The following is a 15,848-nucleotide window of genomic DNA, read 5'->3' on the forward strand; positions in this document are numbered from 1 at the left end:
GGATTCTGAGTGTTGTTGGGCTTACCTCCTGGTGGAATTGGAAGTCGACCATCTTCAATCATATCTTGAAGCACGTGTTTCAACTTGTAGCATTTTTCTGTGTCGTGCCCTTTGCCCCTATGGTATTCACAGTAGGAGTTTTCATCCCAGAACTTGGACTTCTTTTCAGGTTCGGGAGTAGGTCCAATGGGTTGGAGTTTGCCTTGCTTCATTAGCCTTTTTAGAGCGTTGGAGTACGTGTCCCCAAGGTTTGTGAACTTCCTTGGTGGGCTAGTTTTCTTGGATGGCTCGAGAAGGTTAACTTCGTCGGTCTTGCTAGTAGAGCCGTATGAACGACTTGTGGACCCTTGATATCCTCGACCTACCGTTTTGGACAAGAGTCCTTTACGGATGTCATCTTCAATTCGTGTCCCTAGCACGGTTAAGTCCTTGAAAGTCTTGATGTTTTAATATCTCAAGTGACTGGCATATATGGGTTTGAGATTATCCACAAACTTCTCCACGAGAGTAGCCTCATCCGGGCGTTCAACTAGTTGAGTACTAGTCTTCCTCCACCTACTTAGGAAGTCGGTGAATCCTTCTTTATCATTTTGGGTAAGAACCTCTAGAGTACGCATGTTGACTTGGATCTCGGCATTATCCGCATATTGTTTCGAGAATTCGATCGCGGCGTCCTCCCAAGTAGCGACCTTTTTGTGATCCAAAGTGTAGAACCATTGCTTCGGAATGGTGTCGAGAGATGAAGGAAAGATCCTTAAGAACATCTCGGGTTTGATGCCTTTGATAGACATGTAGTCCTTGAAGGCACGGATGTGGTTCAAAGGGTTCTCATGTCCTTTAAACTTAGGGATATCCGTCATGCTAAAGTTAGTGGGCAACTTGGAGTTGACGGCTTCATACTTGCGATTGTTTTCCCTATAAATGTCATCCCCCTTAAGGTACATCAATTGCTCCTCTAGGTATTGGAGTCTTATCTCAGCTGCGGTTGTCCCTAGGACAGGATTCTCATCTTTAGACTCGTCATCGGAAAATTGTAGTACTTCACCTTTAAGGGGAGGCAACCTTCCCTCTACATCAAAGATACGGCCTTCGATAAGTTCAAGGCGGTCGTAGGTTTGTTCTTGAGTGATTTGCATTTGGGTTATCGCGGCTAGGATTCGATCATTACTTTCTTGAATTTGCTGGAGGTTCGTTTCACCACTTGACCCAGGCATCTTGGAAACTGGATAAGAGATCGGCGACGAATCAAAACACGATCGACCATTCTATCACACTTACTAAAAGAGGAAAGCTTTGACTCGTGAAGTGGGTGTATGCCACTTGTGTTGAGTGAGTTTTGAAGAAAGACAAGGTCTTTGAAAATGTGTGTCCTAGCAAACTGTAGTGTAGTTGTAGGAGTGGACTCGAGGTGAGGTTTTGAAATGGGCTTGTGGCCCGAATTTTGACTTGACAAACGGACAGAGTTTTGACTGGTTTTTGCGCTAATTAAAGGCCTACTTTTTCGAAATTCTTGTTTGAAAATGAGGATTTGGATTTTTTTTTTTTGAAAATTCGTCATGGTTTTGTTTAGAAGTGGTGATCACGTAAGGTTTACACATTTATACAAGCATTATAACGGGATGCTGAGTGCATTTAAAAGGGTTTTGGTTTAAAGGGTGGGTTGCCATACCGAACCATCAAACCCGAAGTCTGTGGAGAGGCTCGTGCCAAACAAGAGTAAGGCCGATTCCTAGTCCATTTCCTCAAGTAGTGAAGGCCCTTGATACAAACAAGAGTAAGCATCATGGTATGAATGACGTCAATCGCTATCCATCCTTAGGCCCAAATAAGAATTAGGACCGTTTAGACGGGACGATTGGTCGAATGGGTTGGGTTGGGCCTAGGAAGGCCGAATAAAACGGTCTAGGAAGACCGAGTTATGAAAACCGACAATTGTCTTGTACAAACTATTCCCTAACCTTGTTCAAGTTTCACCCTAGCTACACGTAAGTGTATGATCCCCAGCGGAGTCGCCAAACTGTGGACAGCGGGCCGCCCACGGGGGCGCTTGGTGAGAAACGGGGAACAAGCGTTTGCATTTTGTATGGAGTCGCCACCAATTTTTATGGGAAATTGGAACCGTTCGAATACCTCGTGTCATGTCAAGACACAAAGTAGTGACATGAACACTAAGCAATCGTTACCCTTAGCATTCTATGTCTAGAATGACTCTCGTGGATGCCAATGAACACGGGTGCTCACGGAGATCTGGAGTAAGGGGTGAGGGTACGTATTAGGAAGCTCTTTTGATCGAACACCTAATCCCGCCCGCCTCGATAGCGGCCTCTACTAATGATTAGGGAAGTTATTCGTACTCGATATATCGTCGATTATAATGCATGCAATGCAACATCCAAGTTTTAGTCCTAGCATGTGAAGAATTAATACTAAGTCGGTGAACAAATAGTTTATCATGTAATTAGGTCGAAGTTGGATTTAATGCTCATTTACATGTGAAAGCATACAAATGGTGAAAGAAATACAATAACTATGAATTACAATAATGGAAATTACATTAATTACATTGGAATAGGCGATTTATGTCGAAAATACCTCTAAAACGGATAATTTGAGAAAAGGAATAAAAGAATAAAATTAATGAACAAAACAGAAGGTGATAATACGATTAATAGTTAATTATACGTAAGCTAATTAAACTAGGTCAAAGCAGAAACGGAGTTCAGGGACAGAATTCAACCCGGAACAGGCGCAGCAGAGCTGCGTCCTTTGGAATAGGCGCAGCAGACGCTGCGTCTGTTCCTGACCTGAATTCTGGCTGTGAAGCCGGAATTGCGTGTTGTTAATATTCGTTGGTAAATTTAAAGATGGATTAAATTATTTACTCGGGTGGAAGTGATTAAGGAGTTATTTACATGTGAATGATGGTTATAAAAGCAATAAACATGAGTAAGACGGGAATAAGACGGATTAATTATGTGAAGGGTCGATGTTAATGAATGATTTAACAAACTAACTGAACGAATTAATTAGACTAAACATGATGAATGATGACGAATTAATGACTAAACAGATGAAAATATATCAACGACGCATCCCAGAAACTCAATATGAACGAATTGAATCTCTAAAACCCGAATTGAATATTAATGACGAAAACCCGCAAATATGAATTACTTGGGATTTAAGTCGGATTTAAACGAATTAAACATATTAATGATGAATAATCTACATGTGATTTATTAAACTATCATGATGAAGAATTGAAGAACAAACGAAAATAAGTAAAATAGGAACGAATTACGAGGAGGAAGAAGAAAAGAAGCAGAATCTGCGGCAGCCTCACGAAGAGGCGCAGCAGAACTCGCTCCTTCAAGAGGCGCAGCGATTCTTGCGTCTTTTCTCGACGTCTGTCTACTGGAAACTCGCAAAAACAGGTTTTAACAAAGGGTTTTAGAAATCGATTTTAACGGTACTTTCGACATAAACCTTACAATGATGATACGATAAAAAAAATACAATAAATAAAGAGAATTATACACCCTCAGACTTACATGTTGACGGAACGAGATGAACTAAGATATCGATTAGTGAATGCTCGACGCGAATGCAAAGAGAGTGCCCTCGTAAGAGGAAAACGATTGATTAATTAAGATTGATTGAGTGTAGTTGGTCAAATTGGTCGGTCATGCAACGAAGAGGCTGGTACCCGGAAAGATCCGAGCTTACGTGGTCGGAAGTCCAAGCACGTAGGCGCCAAATAGTAAGAACGAAGTCTAGAATGCAAAGGGAGAAGAGAAGGGCGGACACTCGCGTGAGAAATATGAGGAACGAAAGCTCCTATTTATACTAATCACGTGAAGGAATAGGGTTTCGGAGACTCTTTGGAAGTGAATCTCGGAAAGATATAAAAAAGATACGTAAATCATGCAAAGAAGGGCCTGGGAAGAGGCGCAGCAGCCACTGCGTCTCTTGGAAGAGGCGCAAAGACTGGGCTTGCGTCTGTTCCCGGAGGTTTCCTCCTCGCCAAGAAAGATTTCCGCGTTTGAGTTATGGTAGGACGGAAATAATTCGATTATCTTGTGAATATTACGGGATATTATTTGCCAAAAGATAAAATTTATGAAATATGGAATAGAAATATCCGGAACATTCCAGAACATTCTGACTCGGGATTTAACAGCTATCAGAAAATGGAGACGGTTTTTGACCCGGACTCCGAATGTACTCTAATTACTGCCAAAACGACCGTATCAGGACGTAGATGACAACTAAGAGGTTGACATTAATATTTGAGCAAACACTTGACGATAATCTTACGAACTGTCACAAATCGTTCCGCGAATCAAACATGCGGCCCAATCATCACCGGGTGGTTTGCGGGAGGTGCAGAAACGAGGTGTCTACAGCAGTGCGTAAGAAATATTGAGAGTGATTTTACGCCTAAACGTGGCATGTTCTTTCTTACCTTGGAGGATGCAATACAGTTCTATAACATATATGCATTGGCTTGCGGATTTGATGTGAGAAGGTACACAAATGCGAAATATAAAGGGGGGGGGGTCAACGAAAATCACTAGTCTGTAACAGACAGGGGTATAGAGATATGAAAAGAAAACTGCGACTTGAAGCAAAAAATCAAGAAGCTGGTAATTCGAGTACAGCAGAGAAAAAAGAGCGAAGAATTAGAAAACCAAAGAAGCATGCTCTGACAAGGTGTGGTTGCAAGGCACACATGAGGTTGAGAACCTGTGAAAAAACAGACGACAGACCGGCTGGATATATTGTGGACGTCTTTATAGACGTTCACAATCACTCTCTTTACTCTGTCAAAAATAGAGAGTTCCAAAAGCTGTCAAGGGGCGTCCATGATTACACTAAAAGGACCATTATTGATCATACTAAGCTAAACATAGGTCCAACATTGAGCTTCAGAATTCTCAAGGAATACTCAAATGGTTATCAGAATATCAGTGCCTCTTTGCTAGACTTCAAAAACTTCAAACTGAAGCCATGAAGTTGCGTGTGTTGCAAGCGGGTCCTATATTTTTTGATAACAAACCTGTGGTAGTTAAGGAATGGACCCATACCTCGAAATTGGTCAGGGAAACTGTGGATATGGTGCCTATCTGGATCAGATTCTATGGTTTGCCGCTGAAATTTTGGGGTAATGCTCTGATGAAAATTGCTAGTCTGGTAGGGAAGCCACTGAGAGTTGATAGTAATACCCATCTTAAAACGTTCATTGGACATGCTAGAGTGATGATTGAGGTCAAGATGGGGGGAACTTTCCTGATGTCATAGAGTTTGCTGATGAGATGGATGTTGTGCACAGGCAGATAGTCCATTATGAATGGAAACCTGTATTGTGTGCTGGGTGCAATGGGCTAGGGCATATACAGAGAGACTGTAGGAAGAAGCAGGAGCCTCGACAACAGAAGATGAGGCAAGTCTGGGTACCTAAGAGGCAGACCCAACAACTTCCTGTTGAGCCTGTACCTCCTGTGGTTCTTATGGCTCCTGAGCCAAATCTTTCTATGGTCCAGACTCAGCCTGTTGGTGGGGGTTATGCAAGGGGGATGGTCACTCTTATACCATGCTCTTTCACACCTTTATCTCCTGCTAGAATTCTCACTAGATTGTCTAGGCAGGGGACTCAACATGGAGCTGGTAGGAGAACTTTTACGGAGGTCCTTGAGCATTCTGTCCACTACAGGAGGGTGCTTGAGGAGGACATGACTGGGGAACATCCTTTGCTGGAAAATAGGTAGCATTGGGTTCTGGAACGTTCGAGGTATGAATAATGAGAATAAGCAAAAGGACATTAGGTGGTTTTTGCATAATAATAATGTAGGTGTTTTTGATTTACTAGAGACTATAGTTAGATTACCTGCTATTAATAAAGTTCACCAAGGCATTGGAAGTGAATGGGCTATGGTTAATAATATTGGTAGTTATGATGGAGGCAGAATATGGATTATTTGGGATGATACTAACTATAAGGTGGAGGTCCTGAGTTCCGAAGCTCAAGTTATTAATGTTAGAGTCACTTTTATTCCTACTGGGGATATATGGTGGATCTCTGTGGTCTATGGTTTTAATAGGGTTGCAGATAGACTACCACTGTGGCAGTCTCTTCCGTTGATGCATCAGGTGGTGGCTGGTCCATGGGTGGTTATGGGAGATTTCAATAGTGTTCTTGCAATGGATGAGAGGATTGGTTCTGAGATTTCTGTTGCAGAGATGAGGGATTTTCAGGACTGTGTGGATACTTGTGGTATAGGGGACATCCCTGCCTATGGATCTTTTTTTACCTGGAATAATAAGCAGGAGGTGGGGGATTTGGTGTTTAGCAGGATTGACAGAGCCATGGTCAATGATGCTTGGTTAATCAAATACCTTGACACTTTTACTATGTTCCACCCTGAAGGCCTTTTTGATCATTGCCCTTGCACTATCGCTATGAAACCTGATAGGGAAAGGAAGAGAGGGAGTTTTAAATACTTTAATATGTGGGGCAAGGACTCAGAGTTTCTCAAGATAGTTAAGACTGTTTGGGAGGCTAATATTCCTGGTCATAAAATTTTTCAGTTTGTTAAGAAACTGAAACAGCTGAAGAGACCTTTGAAGGAATTAAATGGTACTAGTTATGCTCAGATAGAGACTACTGCAAGACTGGCTCAAGTGATGCTTCATGATGCTCAGACCAAATTGCAGTTGGACCCTAGGAATATCATTGTTCAGAAGGAGGCTCAGGATGCAGCTTTAATCTATAAAGAAAGGGCTGAGGCTAAGAGGAGTTTTCTAGCTCAAAAAGCTAAAGTTCAGTGGCTATCTGAGGGGGATGGAAACACTAAATTCTTCCATAGTGCTATTAAGGCAAGGAGAATGCAAAATAAGATTTTAGCTATCAAAGATATGGATGGGAAGTTGGCCTCTACTGTAATAGAGATTGAGGAGGCTTTTATCCATTATTACCAGAAGCTGTTGGGGGCCTGCACACCTGTGACTAGGGTTCATGTCCCAACTGTTAGGAAGGGCTCTGTTATTAATATGGATCAGAGGACTCTTCTTACTGCTGAGGTAACTGCCAGTGAGATTAAGGAAGCCTTAGCTGCTATTCCTCCTAATAAGGCACCTGGACCTGATGGGTTCACATCCCAGTTTTTTAAAGATGCTTATGATGTGGTGGGAAATGATCTAATTGGGGCAGTTCAGGAATTTTTTAACTCTGGCAGGATGCTCAAACAGGTTAATGCCATTACTCTTACCTTGATTCCCAAGAAGGTTAGGCCTGAGAATGTAGCTGATTTCAGACCCATTGCATGTTGCAATGTGATCTATAAGGTCATCTCTAAAGTCATTTGCAATAGACTGGCTAGAGTTTTGCCTAGTATTGTTAGTGAGAACCAAAGTGCGTTTATAAAAGGGAGAGATGTAGTGGATAACATACTTATTTGCCAAGATTTGGTGAGATTGTATAAGAGGAAGTCTTGTTCCCCTAGGTGTCTTATGAAAATTGATTTGAAGAAAGCTTATGACTCCATTGAGTGGGAGTTTATTAAGCAAATGATGAAGGCTCTGAGATTTCCTAGGAGGTTCATACTTTGGATTATGGAATGCATTTCTACTCCCTGGTTTACTTTATCTCTCAATGGCAATAGTTTTGGGTACTTTCAAGGCAAAAGAGGGATTAGACAGGGGGATCCTATGTCTCCTTTGTTATTTACTCTTTGTATGGAGTACCTAAGTAGAATTCTTGCTGAGGTTACTTCTACCATGGATTTTAGCTATCATCCCCTTTGTAGACCACTAAGATTGACCCATTTGTGCTTTGCAGATGATCTCTTAATGTTCTGTAGGGGGGATAGAGGATCTATAATTGTAATTTTGAGAGCTTTTGCTACTTTCTCAAAGGCTTTTGTTTTGGTAATGAATTGTGAGAAATCTGACATTTATTTTAATGGGGTGAGAGCTGAGGAGGTTCATTACATTCTGAACATCTCTGGGTTCAGAGAGGGTCAGCTTCCTTTTAGGTACTTAGGGATACCCATCTCTCATAAAAGGATGGCCATAGGTGATTGTTCTAGACTTGTAGAGAAAGTGGTGTTGAGAATCAGAGGTTGGGGGCCCAGAAAACTTAGCTATGCTGGGAGATTGGTCCTTGTTCAAGCTGTTTTGACACAATTGCATACATTCTGGGCACGCATTTTTCTTATTCCTGTGACTGTTCTTGATAAAATAGAGAGGATATGCAGGAATTACTTGTGGGGTGGCTCTGAGCAATTCCACAAAATTCCTAATGTTGCTTGGGAAAAAGTCTGTTGTGATAAGAAGTATGGAGGTCTGGGAATTGTTCATTGCAGGAAGTGGAATATGGCTATGATGGGCAAATTTGTTTGGTGGTTGGTTTCTAAGGCTGATCATATGTGGATCAAGTGGGTTAACCATATATACATTAAGGGGCAGGGCTGGCTTTCTTACATTCCACATGTTCAGTCAAGTTGGTCTTGGCGTATGATTTGCAAAACTAAGGAGAAATTGAAGGAAATGTTCTATGCAGGGGAGTGGAATGAGCAACATGGTTACTCTGTTGCTCATGGGTACCATTGGTTGCAAGGCCCTCAGGATAAGGTGAGATGGTTTCCTCTGATTTGGAATAAAATCAATTTACCTAAGCACTCGTTCATTGGGTGGATAGCTGTCCAACAGAGACTCTTGACAAAGGATAGATTGCTGCATTTTGGGATCATCACTGATGGTCAGTGTGACTTGTGTATGGCTCACACTGAGACGCATCAACACATTCTATATGAATGTGTGTTTAGTGCCAGGTGCTGGAGTTTGCTGAAGTGTTGGCTAGGGATTAATATCCCTGCAGATAACATTCTTGGCTGGAGTTTACAGTGGAGATGCAGATCATTGATGAAGAAACATATTGTCTTTGCTGCTATCCTTGCAATGGTGTATCATATCTGGCAAGTTCGTAACCTATCCAGGATTGATCTTTTGGTACCTAAACCTGAGGTGCTTGTTGCTAGGGTGAAGAAAGATGTTCAGTTGCGTGGTCATTGCATTACGTGGGGGACTAAGTTCCAACAGATGAAATGGATGCCATGGACTAGTATGATTTGATTGTGTATGCTAGTAGGCTATGGTTTACGCTTGATGTACTGGTGAACTTGTAATCTAAAACTCATTATTATTTTTAATATATTTCACATTTCACCAAAAAAAATAAAAAAATAAAAAAAACTTCAAACGAAATATCAAGTGTTACATTGAGGATAAGGATGCTAAAATGTTCATTGGGCATTTCAAAATGCTAGCTGAAACAAAGGGGTTCTATTTTGCTTATGATCAAGATGAGAACAAATGTTTGACGAAGGTTATTTGGGCTGATAAGGAAGGGATAAACAACTACAAATTATATGGAGACACAATCTCGTTTGACCCTACTTATGGGACAAACAAATATTTCATGGTGTTTACTCCGTTCACAGTAGTAGACCACAACAAGAAGACAGTAACTTTTGCAGCTGGATTACTTGAATTCGAGAGTCAAGATTCATTTGAGTGGATTTTTACAAAATTTCTAGAAGCAATGGGGCAGCAGCAACCTCAGTGTATAATAACAGACCAATGCCCTGGAATTAAAAAGGCATGCCCAAACATTTTCAAGAATTCTGTGCACAAGTACTGCATGTGGCATATCATGCAGAAAGTGCCTGAGAAGGTGGGAAGGGCAATATGCAATGACACGAATTTTATGACAGACATAAGTGTTGTTGTTTGGGATGTCGACTTAGAACCAGAAGAATTTGAACAAAACTGGCAAACCATTATTGAAGCACATGGTATGCAAAACAACCGATGGTTGAAGTACGTATTCTCAATCAGACAAAAGTGGATACCGGCTTACTTTCGCGATCTGCCTCTAAGTTATTTGCTGAGGACATCCCAAAGATCTGAAAGTTCAAACAGCTATTTCAAACGGTTTGAAAGCGACTTTGGAACCCTTGTCGAGTTCTGGATGAGGTACAATTCTGCAATAGAACAACAAAGGCATTCACAAAGGCGGATAGACACTGCCAACGAGCATAGTATGCTCGAGAAAGTAGGACCAATGGAGGTAGAGATGCATGCCTCACTTGTATACACACATCCTATCTTTACAGACTTTCAGAAGGAAGTCAAACATGCGATATGCAGCATGGGAGTCGAGGGTTTGACAAAAGTAGGGTTAGTGGAGTACCATGATGTTCGTGATGGACTGAAGCACAGAAACTTTCGAGTGGAATTTAACATCCAAACTAACGAGAGAAAATGTGCATGTAAGCTGTTTGAGAGGCATGGCATTGTCTGTCGACATATACTGTGGGTGTGGAATGGTAGGTAGGTATACAAGATACCTGAGCCTTATGTCCTTGCTCGATAGACAAAGAAATCCTACAGACCAATTGTCCAAGATGAAACTGGAAACGTCATAGAAGACATTGACGAAGCTGACATCAAGAAAGCTGAGATGTCAAAGGTTTGGTCTGAGATTTATGATCCTATCGGGGTGATGGACACTTATGCTACGGTTAAACAGATGAAGCAACTGCAGAAAACCCTGAGACAGTACAGGGAGAACATCACAGGACCAATTGAACCCAAAACTAAAAGCCAGGAAATCGAGGATCTTCTTGGCTTCACAACTTCAAATGATATTGACCTTCGACCGCCAAACAAGGCCAAGAAAAAGGGAAGTGGCAAAAGATTGAGGTCGTCGAAAGAAAAGGCTAAGAGCAAGCCAGAAAAGAGGAAGCGAAGATGCGGTAACTACAAGAAGTGAGTGAACCACAACAGTAGAGCTTGTAATCTTCCTTTTGTAACACCCGCAAATTTCCCATTTTGACATTTAAAATTTATTAGACCGTTTAATCACTATATTATATATTTTGAATTATTCAATTTAATTAATTTTATGCCAAACACGATTTTTATGAACGTATTATTTAAAAGCTCATTTTTATAAAAATACGTATTATTAAATTATATTCTTGAGGCATAATTTATATAAGAATAAATGTGTACGTATTTTAGTCGGACAGTAATAATAGTAACAATAATAATAATAATTTCCGTCTAGCTATAGACCGTCACATTTCCACTTGTGAGACTAATCTTTTCTCGACCTATCCCATGCCGACAACACACCACTTACCTTTTTCACCTAACTAGTCTAATAATTGTCCACTCATACACTCACCCCACACTCTACTTTTATATTATTATTTCATATTATTATATAATTATTAGATATTATTATGATTATATATATTTATTATTGTTGTTGTTGTTGTTTCTTACAACCCGTCCCCACCCCCTTTCTTCTTCCTCTTTCCTGCGAAAAACAAAAACACACAGCAACAACAACAAACCTTCAACCTCCATTTTTGCGCGTCATTCAAACCCCGATCCCTCCTCCATTTCTCGATCAAATTTCATAATTTTTATACCATTAGCTTCCTCGTTCCTTCCTCATTCTTTTAAGGTAAGAAAGCTTTGATTTTATTGAATTTTCGAAAAGGGCATCTTATGACAAACTCGGTTTTATGACTCAAACAACTCGTTTTTCCTCCTTTTAGTTGAAGACCTTGAAGACTGAAGAAAAGCTCGTGTTTTGGACGTTTTTACTCGGGAATTCGAGGAGTAAGGTAACGGTGATAGGTTACTCGACAATGAGTCGATATTTCACCCCATAAACTCGTTTTTAAATCTTTTACGTGTTAAAGTTGTGTTCTTTATGCTTGCTATGCTCGAAATTCCGCCTTGAACCGTTGTTAGTAATGGTCTGTTTTGGTACGGCCTTGTCCTCTGTTTTGGGGCAGTCGGAATAAGGGTGGTGTGCGCTGTTTTTAGACTGCTGTAGGGCGTGTTGGTGGCCTGTCGTGGCCAGAGTGGGTTCTATTTTAGAACCTTTTTCTGGTTGTCCCAATGGACGGTATAACGCGGTTGCATATGACCGCTTTTGTGGTTGTTTATGGACCGTTTTGGTAACCGTGGGGGGAGTGGTTGTATGAGCATTTGTTGGCGGGTAGTTGGTGGCTGTCTAGGTGTGCGAAGGTGGCTACCTTAAGTCGTAATACCGTCGCAAATTCCTGTCTCACATATGCTCACAACTTTGTTTTGTCTTTTACTGTTTGGTGACTTCGGGCAAGTGGTTGTGGTTGTGTGTTAACCACGACTGGTGGCTGACCGTAGGGACAGGGGGTGGACTAGGCTGTTGTGGGCGGCCTGTTTGGTTGCTTGAGGTGGTCTCGGGTGGGGAAGTATGGATACACCAACCATGTTCCCATTTCCCTTTTGTTTCCCTTTTGATGTTGTTATGCCTTAAGTTAATTAGGCTTATTATGTTTTTTCCAATTGGGTTGGTTATGCTTCTCAATTGGGCTTGCACACATATTTTGGGTTAGTTGTAACATATGTATTATGGATACTATTAGTGCCAAGTTTGGTTTACTCAAATTGTTTATTTTCCGTCTCGTATTTTATATAACGTAATTCTTTAATATCGTTCTTTCACGTATTTAGTTTGTTGGCTCATTTGATTTTGGTAATTGGACTTCTTATGCCTTATTAGTTGGAGTTGTATGCTTCATGGACCAATATTATGGTATAGAATTTGAATGGCCCACTTGTGTTGGTTACATTTTATTCCGTAAATTCATTTAACGTAAATTATTCATTATCGCTTTTTATATTTTATTTAAACGGCATGTTAAATTATAAAGTGGAATATTTAATAATAAAATACAAGAATGGGATATTTATTATAAATAAGTATTTGTAAGAGTCGTATTCTTGATAATGTCTTGTATTGTTCTGTTGTGAGAGTCTTGGTCCTATCGGATACTAGAGGTGAGCTATAAGCTCTCTAGTTGCGATACGATCGTCGGGATTGATGTTCCCATCTGTACTTATGGTGAGATGCAAGCCATAAGTATGAATGTGACATTAGTGATTCCGTGATATATGACATTCTATCGTGTTTATATTCGCATGATCATTCTTACTCTTATTGTGACTCAAGTGTGACGTTTTGCATTGTGTGACGACTTGACATTCCTTATTTACCCTTTCGGACCATTGGTTACAGTTAGGTTCCATGTTTCCGGATTGGGCTATCCTTCCGCCTCTTCGGACCTTGGGTCACGGTTAGGTGACATGGTTCCGATTTGGGGTTACTCGACCTTCGGTCACGGTTAGCTATACCATGTTTCGAGTCTTAGATGCGGATGGGTTACCGCATGTCGAATCGGGTGTCGTCCATCCCGAGAGTCTGACCAGGTTTAGACTAGGACCGTATTATCATCGTCGTCCTACTAGGAGGAGTGGAGTCTAGGATGTAGTCTTGTGTGTGGTATCTTGGACATGCTTTAAAGGTAGCCTCTGAGTCGGATACTCCGTCTACACTTTGTGTTGGTCTTACACTTGTGAGTCGGGTCAATATGAGTTGGTTGACTTGATTATTCTATGTCCTTGATCGCATGTTTATTCTATTGTATCGTGCCTATTTCATTAAGAAAGTATTATGCCTATCTCATCATGATTATCAGTTATATCTACTTGTTCTTTATTGTTCGTATATGTTGCATGATCAATATGTGTAATTAAGTGCTTGTTTACTTGCATTTCGACATATTATGGCTGGGAGAACCTTGAGTTACTCCCCACTGACAGTGGCGTTCATGTTTACATGAATGACAGGTGGTGAAGATGCTTACGTGGGGAAGACGTGTGGGCTAGCGAGAACTAAAACCTTGGACCTTAGTTGCTAGTTTAGAAACCCATTATATGTTTATTCGTGGGATATCTTTTCCTCGCTTTCTAGACTTGGATTGTAATAACCTAAGTTTGCCTATCGTTATATTTGTTTCACTTCAATTTTGGCACCCGCGTGTTTTTATTTAACTAGTAATAAAACGTTTTTAAAATCTCACTAATTTCCGCTTTAGTTTATTAGTTATATTTTGCGCGTTATCGCGGGGTGTCACAGTTGGTATCAGAGCATATGTTGCTCCCGACGCACACACGTGTACCCGAAATTTAAATTTGAACTTGACCTTGAATAACGAATGAGAGATGGGTAGACTTAAGGACCTAAGGTGGTAGTCTGTAGTGTGTTTGCTCTTTGTTAGGTTCTAACATGTTTGTTGGTCGTCATTTAATAAATTTTGTGCCCTTGGATCAATGACCGTGAGCTTACCTATGTGGAGATCAAGACTTGGTGCCTAGTGCCGGAAATTGAAGATTTGTTCAACCTTTGAAGAATGCCTTTACTTCCTCTAAGATATTTCTCATTCTTTGTGTACCTTGCCTTATTCTTTATCTCTTGGTGCTTATCCTTCTTCTAAACTCTCTTTTCTTTTGATAGTACTCTTTCTTTTGAGGAATGTTGACCTTGGTTGGAAAATTTGACTTTTGAGGAGATTGTTGTGTTTGACCCTTAACCCTGGTTTTGAGAGGTTGTGATGATAGAAAGACTTAGGTAGTGTGATGGGACATACTTAATGATTCTTATACCTAGTCCCTTGATAATGTGAGTGTGGTTGTTTAGTGGAATTATTTGTGTTGCCAAGTGAGTTGCATTTGTTACTAAGGTTATGGAACTTGGCTTTGTTGTTTGTGTTTGGGAATTTGAAAGGCTCGGGAAGTGTAGTGAGACGTGTCTTAGTATACTAGTGCTTAGTACTTGACTTAAAATGGATGAAATTGAATGGTGGATTTGAGGATATAGGATTGAATAAGTAAGTTGAGTTTTTGATTGGCTTCCGTAGTCACTTTGGATATGAGGGTTTGATAATGTATACGTTACCATGTGAGAAATGCTAGTTGTGGGATTACTGGTTGGTATGAGTGAGTGATCTTGATTACTACTTGAAAAGTGGTATGGTTGACGCCAATTGTTAAGTTAAAGAACATAATTTCAATTTATGGTGTTAGAATGTGGAAATATGAGGTGATAAAGCGTTGTTACTACTAAGACCCTGTTTCTTGAGGACTCGATGGTAAGTAAAGTTCTAGGATATCGGATTTGAATGAATATACCTTGGGATGTTGATGACCATAATGGATTGGTGATGTGATTTGATATTAGTGGCTCTTGAGAGTTCTTGAGTTGAGAGATACTTAGTATTGAGAAGTGTTTGTTAACTCTATAATTTTATAAACTTTGAGGTTGTATTGAGTACTTGAGATGATGGGATGATGTTGTAGTTGAGTGTAGTTCCGCTCTTGGGAATCCGTGATAAGTAAAAGGATAGAAGGACTCGAGATCCTGTTGATTTTGCAGACTTTGGGCTGGCATGTTACTACCTTGTTTTGAAATGAGAACCTTGTGGAATATTTGAGGAACCCTTTATGGGAATTTAGAACTTGGTATTGGGATTTTTGAATGAGGGTTTCACCATTTTGAGAAACCCATGGTTGACACTAGTCGGATATGAGTATAGCTTTGTTGGAAATCTTGACCTTGATCTTGTGGAAGTTGTTTGTGGATGTTTGAGGATTTGGAGTTATGAGATCACACTTATAGTGGAGTACCTTGTTTCAGGGAATAAATTAGGATGAAGTAACATAAGTGATTTGAGGAAATCCTTAGGAGTGTTGTGGTTATAAGTTTTGTTTTTAGGGAGTTTTCAGAACCATTTGGATGATGTTGTTGTTTAAGATATGAGTGCCTGGCGTCTCCTTGTTGTCTAATTTCTCTTCCTCTTTGACCATAAGTGTTACCGTTCATACCTCACTTCCTCGCTTCATCACGCTCCTTCTTTAATAAGTTTGATGCTGGTAACCTATAAAGC

The 15,848-nt window shown here is 40.4% G+C and overlaps 1 protein-coding gene across 1 annotated transcript; it reads left to right on the forward strand.

Annotated features, from left to right (window-relative positions):
* Positions 1-9,478: 9,478 nt before the first annotated feature.
* Positions 9,479-10,834, forward strand: LOC141614165 (protein FAR1-RELATED SEQUENCE 5-like). The gene is made up of 2 exons (XM_074432919.1): positions 9,479-10,357; positions 10,436-10,834. Exons 1-2 carry the CDS (start codon positions 9,479-9,481, stop codon positions 10,832-10,834), a joined length of 1,278 nt encoding a protein of 425 aa, XP_074289020.1.
* The last annotated feature ends 5,014 nt before the right edge of the window (positions 10,835-15,848 follow it).

The sequence above is a fragment of the Silene latifolia genome, chromosome 11, assembly GCF_048544455.1.
Source record: "Silene latifolia isolate original U9 population chromosome 11, ASM4854445v1, whole genome shotgun sequence".
Taxonomy (NCBI): domain Eukaryota; kingdom Viridiplantae; phylum Streptophyta; class Magnoliopsida; order Caryophyllales; family Caryophyllaceae; genus Silene; species Silene latifolia.